At 40.7% G+C, this 5,842-nt stretch overlaps 1 protein-coding gene across 1 annotated transcript in view; it reads left to right on the top strand.

Annotated features, from left to right (window-relative positions):
• Positions 1 to 284: 284 nt before the first annotated feature.
• LOC136489032 (GDSL esterase/lipase At5g03980-like) overlaps positions 285 to 5,842 on the top strand; it is a 7,162-nt gene continuing 1,604 nt past the window's right edge. Inside the window, exon 1 of the mRNA XM_066485778.1 lies at positions 285 to 548. Coding sequence (XP_066341875.1) covers positions 285 to 548 — 264 coding nt within the window. The remainder of the gene's footprint in view (positions 549 to 5,842) is intronic.

Raw genomic sequence — 5,842 nt, 5'->3', positions numbered from 1 at the left:
CACCCATGGATGGTTATCCGATGCCAATATCTGATATGTTGTTAGATGCAACAGCCGGGCACAAAGTTATTAGTTTTATGGATGGCAATGCAGGATACAATCAATTTTTATGGCTGAGGAAGACAGCAAAAACAACTTTTAGATGCCCTGGCGCAATCGGTTTATTTGAATGGGTTGTGATGACCTTTGGTTTGAAGAATGCCAGTGCAACTTATCAGAGGGTAATGAATTATATTTTTCATAAGTTGATCGGCAGGGTTGTTGAAATCTATATTGATGATGTGATGGTAAAATCTAAGGGGTACAAAGAACATTTAGCTGATTTGCGGGAGACGTTGGAGTGCACAAGAAAACATGGTCTAAAGATGAATCCCAATAAGTGTGCCTTTGGAGTTTCAGCTGGACAATTCTTGGGTTTCATGGTCCATGTGAAAGGAATTGAAATTGGTTTTCTGACTAAACCAATGACTACCAACAATCAAGCAGAATATGAAGCTATTCTTAAGGGACTTCAACTTCTTCAGGAAGTAAATGCTGAGTCAATTAAAGTATTTGAAGATTCATAGTTAATTATTAATTAGTTGATCGGCCTATATGAATATAAAGATGATATTCTGAGGGGATACTATGATGAATGCCAAAATTTACTCAAGGAGTTTCCTCATATTTCTCTTTAGCATATTCCAAGAGCATAGAATCAAGAGGCTAATCGGTTGGCTCAAAGTGCGTCAGGTTATCGAGTGTTTCAAGAGATCTTAAGTAGTGAAACCATGACTAATGATTGGAGAGTGGGAATAGTCGATTATCTTAAGAATCCATCATAGAAGGTTACCAGGAAACTAAGGTATAAATCGACTAAATATGTTTTGCTAGATGATCAGCTATATTATAAGATAGTCGATGGGGTGTTGCTTAAATTCTTAAATCAAGAAGAGGCTAAAGTGTTGATGGGTGAAGTGCATGAAGGGATATGTGGAGCTCATCAATCGGCTTATAAGATGAAATGGATTATTCGTAGGACTGGATATTTCTAGCCAACAATACTAGAAGATTGTTTTGAATATTATAAGGGGTGCCAGGATTGTTAATGTTTTGGTAATATTTAGAAATCGCCCGCATCAGTTATGAATCCAATAATCAAACCATGGTCTTTTCGAGGCTGGGGAATCGATCTAATTGGCTTGATTTTTCCGCCTTCAAGTAAAGGACATAAGTTTATATTGGTAGCAACAGATTATTTCACTAAGTGGGTTGAGGCAATTCCTTTGAAGACGGTAACCTCAAACAGCATGGTAGATTTTGTCAAGGAGCATATTGTGTATCATTTTGGGATTCCTCAAACTATCACTACTAATCAGGGGACAATGTTTACCTTAGAAGAATTCAGAGATTTTGCAGCCAATATGGGAATTAAGTTATTAAATTCTTTTGCTTACTATGCTCAGGCTAATGGCCAAGCAGAGGCGTCCAATCAGATTATGATTAAGCCTATCAAGAAAAAGATCGAAGAGCAGCCAAGGAAGTGGCATTCAGCGCTTAATAAGGCATTATGGGCATATAGGATGGCCTATCATGGATCGATTAAAGTGTCACCTTATGAACTTGTGTATGGTCATAATGTAGTCCTTCCCTAGGAGATTCAAACTAGATCGAGGCGTGTCACGCTTGTAAGGAAAATAGACCCTAGGCCCATTTACTTTGGATTTTGGTGTTTGATGACCAACACAACTAAATTGGACTAATGAATTTGCAAGTGATTGTTTTGTACTTCAATAGGATGCAAGATGTGACTTGGACAAAGGCGACATGATGATCCGATAATCAACACCTTAAGCAAGACCTTAGGAGCACAAGAGAAGACCTAAGATATCAAGCAAAGTCCAAGCATGAAGATAGGAACCAAGCCGCATGCAAGATCACAAAGAAACGAGCTCATAGAAGCGATCGGACGCTGGACCGGACGCTAGAAGAAAGTGACCGGACGCTCTAATTAGTGGCTCGACAACAATAGGCATTAGCAGTAGCGACCGAACGCTAAACAAGTGAATCAACCAGACACACCAATGGCACTGTTTGTCAGTCTGACAACACACTCAGCAAGTGATCGGACGTAGGACAGCAGCGTCCGATCGAGTATAGAGAGGTTTCAGAGCGGCGAACTTGCGACCGGACGTGTCCGGTGGCAAGTGACTAGACGCTGGCAGTGTCCGATCAGTTGTTTGCGGCTCCAATGGTCGGGCCAATTGGACGCGTCCGATCTAACGACTCCAGCGTTAGGTCAGTAGCAGAAAAGTGGGATTTCGTTCCAACGGCTACTTTCTCAGAGGGGCTTATAAATACAACCCCCAACCGGCCATTTGGTATGAGTGGAGCTAAGGAAACATACCAAGGGTGTTGATACACCATTTTAGTGATCTCCACTTGCACAGTGCTTAGTGTTTTATTAGGTGATTAGCGTAGGTGCTTTGTGAAGTGCTTAGGTTGATTAGACCACCACTTATGCACTTGCTCTAGGTTTAGGCCTAGTGTTTAGTAAGGTTTGCATAACTCTTATCACTTGGTGCTTGTGAGCACCAATTGTTGTACATCAGAGGGGCTTGTAGTCTTGCGAGATCACACCAACTGTGTTTGTGGTGTGGCCGCCACCATGTACTGGAGGGAATAAGGCCCACGGTGTTTTAGCCGAAAGCTTGATAGTGAAGATGGCGGGGAGCATCTAGCAGAGGCTTGCCGAAAGGCACGTTGGAGACCCACTTGTGCATGGAGAAGGCCCAAGGCTATCCATGGAGTTACCCGATCGGGAGCTTGGCCCTTGCGAGGGATTCCTTGCGAGGGGCTCCAACGAGGACTAGGGGGAAGCTTGCGCGCTTCTTGATACCTCGGTAAAAATACCAGAGTCATCGACGGGAGTTTGCATATCTCTACCTTGCTCTTTAGCTTCCACATTTACATTGATTGAATTATTCCTTTTGCGGTAGAGATAGCAACACACTAGCAAAACCGTAGTTGCACATTTAGATAATCTATCTTTTGCATAGATTTTGCTAAGGTTAGAAAAAGAGGCTATAAATTGGAAATAGAATTTTAAGTTGCCTAATTCACCCCCTCTCTTAGGTGTCATGGTCCACTTCAATTGGTATTAGAGCTAGGTTGGCTCAATTTAGACCTTTGACTTAACCGCTGTTGAGTCAACGCTATTTAGAGTGGTTGGGATGGATACCTCTAGGCCTCCGCACTTTGATGGCACTAACTTCCATTACTATAAAGCTAGAATTGCTTGTCACCTTGAGGTGGTTGATTTGGGTGTTTGGAGAGTCACTCGTGACAGGATGAAACCCATTAAGACTCTCGATAAACCCACAAAGTGTGATGAAAAGGAAATTCATTTTAATGCTAGAGCAAAGAATTGTTTGTTTGAATCATTATGGATGTGTTTAACCAAGTATTCACTTTAAACACGACACATGAAATTTGGTTAAAACTTCAAGAGCTCCATGACGACACAAGTAATGTCCATGAGCAAAAACATTGTCTAGCTAAACAAAACTATGATTCCTTCAAAATGAATGATGATGAGCTTGTTCATGATATGTATTCTCATTTGAATCTAATTATCAATGAGCTCAATTCTATAGGATTAACAAAGCTAGATGATGTGGACATCATGAGGAAGATCATCTCCGTGCTACCACAAAAGAAATATGCAAGCATCATCACCATCCTTCACAACATGGAGGACTTGAGCACTATGACCCCGGCCATAGTCATTGGCAGGATAGTGGTATTTGAAATGTCATGCAAGATGGGTCAAGAAGAAGCCTCTTCATCAATCAAAGGCAAAGCTCTTGCATGTGGCAAGAAGAAGATGAAGGGCAAGCAAGTTGAGACAAGCTCAAGCTCAAGCTCCACAAGTGAAGAAGAAGAAGAAGATGAAGACGAGGATGATGATGAAGATTCAAGTGATGATGATCAATCTTCCTCCTCCACCTCCTGACCTTGATGAAGAATCAATTAAACTTATCAACAAGGTGGAGAAGATGATCCAAAGGCTCAATGTCAAGGGTGTACCGATCCAAATTCAAGATATCATCTTCACCAATCAAAGAAATGAGCAAAGAAAAAGAGGATGTTATGGAATGCGGCGAGTTGGGGCACTTTGTGGAAGTTTGTCCAAACAAGCCCACACCCAAGACAAAGAAGAAGGCATGCAAAAATCAAGCCCTCACAACAATAAGGTCATGGGATGATTCTTCAAGTGAAGAAGAACACCATCACAAGAGGTGAGGGCACAAGCACTCATCATCAAGCTCTACACGTGTGTGCCTTATGGCACGAGGTAACAAAAGCTCATCCTCTAGTGAGAGTGATAGTGATGATGAAATGCCTTCTTATGAAGAAATTGTGCAACAAAATCTTAATTATGCTAAAGTTTGCACTAGTCAACAAAAGAAGCTCAGGAAAGATTAAAGAAGAGCTAGATAGTTCACAAGAACCTATACAAAACTTTGCTTGAACAATATGAGAATTTTGCTAATCTTAATGTTTCAACTATCTACTAAAATTGAGCAACTTGAGGCTATTGCAACAACAAATGCATGCACAATCAATGATGAGTAACTTGTAAAGAAAAATGAAAAATTAAAAGAAAAATTAGCTAGCTCACAAGATGCTTATAAAAGTTTGCTTGCTAAAATGGAAACCATGTGCAAACATTGTGACGAGCTAACTAATAAAGTTGCTAATCTTGAAGCCATTAGTGCACCCCTACCAAGGCATCTAAAAAGAAAAGTTCTAATATGTCTAAAAAGGATGCTTCTACTTCTTGTAATAATTTATGTTTAGACTCATCCTTGTGCAACCAAGTTTGTGTTGAGAAAGTTGTTGTAGATACATGCACACAAGAGGTTGCAAAAGAGAATGAGCAACTCAAGCAAGAAGTAGCTCGCCTCACCAAGGACTTGACTCAAGTAAAAGGCAAGTTGAAGCAAAGCCCAACTTCATCAAGATAACACCATCAAGGGAGTGAAGAAGCTTGATGAAGGACAAACAATGGTTTGCTACGTGTACCACAAGGAAGGTCATAAGTCCTATGAGTGCAAGGTGAAGAATAGGGGATGAGCAAAGAAGAAAGAGAAAAAGCAAACAAGCAAGCTCTCCAGCACCTACACCAACAAGGTGGACAAGAAGGCCTCCACACCATACTTGCTAAAGAAAAGAAAAATGACAAGGTGGTGGCCATCAAGGTGAACAAGCAAGCCAACAATGGGGTCAAATGCTCTTGGGTGCCAAAGGAAATCATCTCCAACATGAAGAGCACCAAGAAGGTTTTGACCCCGAAAGGAAAGTGAGAAGCCCAATGGACGTCGGGGAATTTGGAGACTTGGCAAAGTTTGGATGCATTTCATGGGGTGCATCATGATGGACAAAATCATTGCCAAGTGGGTTAGTAAATACTATGGACCCAAATTCCCCTTCCCATGTTAGGTAACTAGATTAAATTTACTTCAATTGGTATTAGATTTAAATTTTCCTACAATTGGTATCTTTTAGCATCTAGTTACTCTTCATGCCTAGGTTTGCATTTGCATTCTTTTATATTTGGTCATGCATACACTAGGTATTTCATATGGTAGGCTTGCTCAGTGTCATTCCTATTCCTTGGAGCAATCCTACATGGTTTGAAATTATTTAGAAGCACGGCACATAGCTTGTCCTTCAATTGTTCATCTAATATGTGCCAAAGTCCAAATTATAGATAATTTCTCCTGAATATCACCTTTGAAAATGACTCTCGCATTCATGTGATGTCATCTTTCAAGTGGTATTTTTTATTCTAAAGTCA

This window comes from Miscanthus floridulus, chromosome 10 (assembly GCF_019320115.1).
Source record: "Miscanthus floridulus cultivar M001 chromosome 10, ASM1932011v1, whole genome shotgun sequence".
Taxonomy (NCBI): domain Eukaryota; kingdom Viridiplantae; phylum Streptophyta; class Magnoliopsida; order Poales; family Poaceae; genus Miscanthus; species Miscanthus floridulus.
Note: the sequence above shows the minus strand (reverse complement) of the source record. Positions and strands in the feature narration are given on the sequence as shown.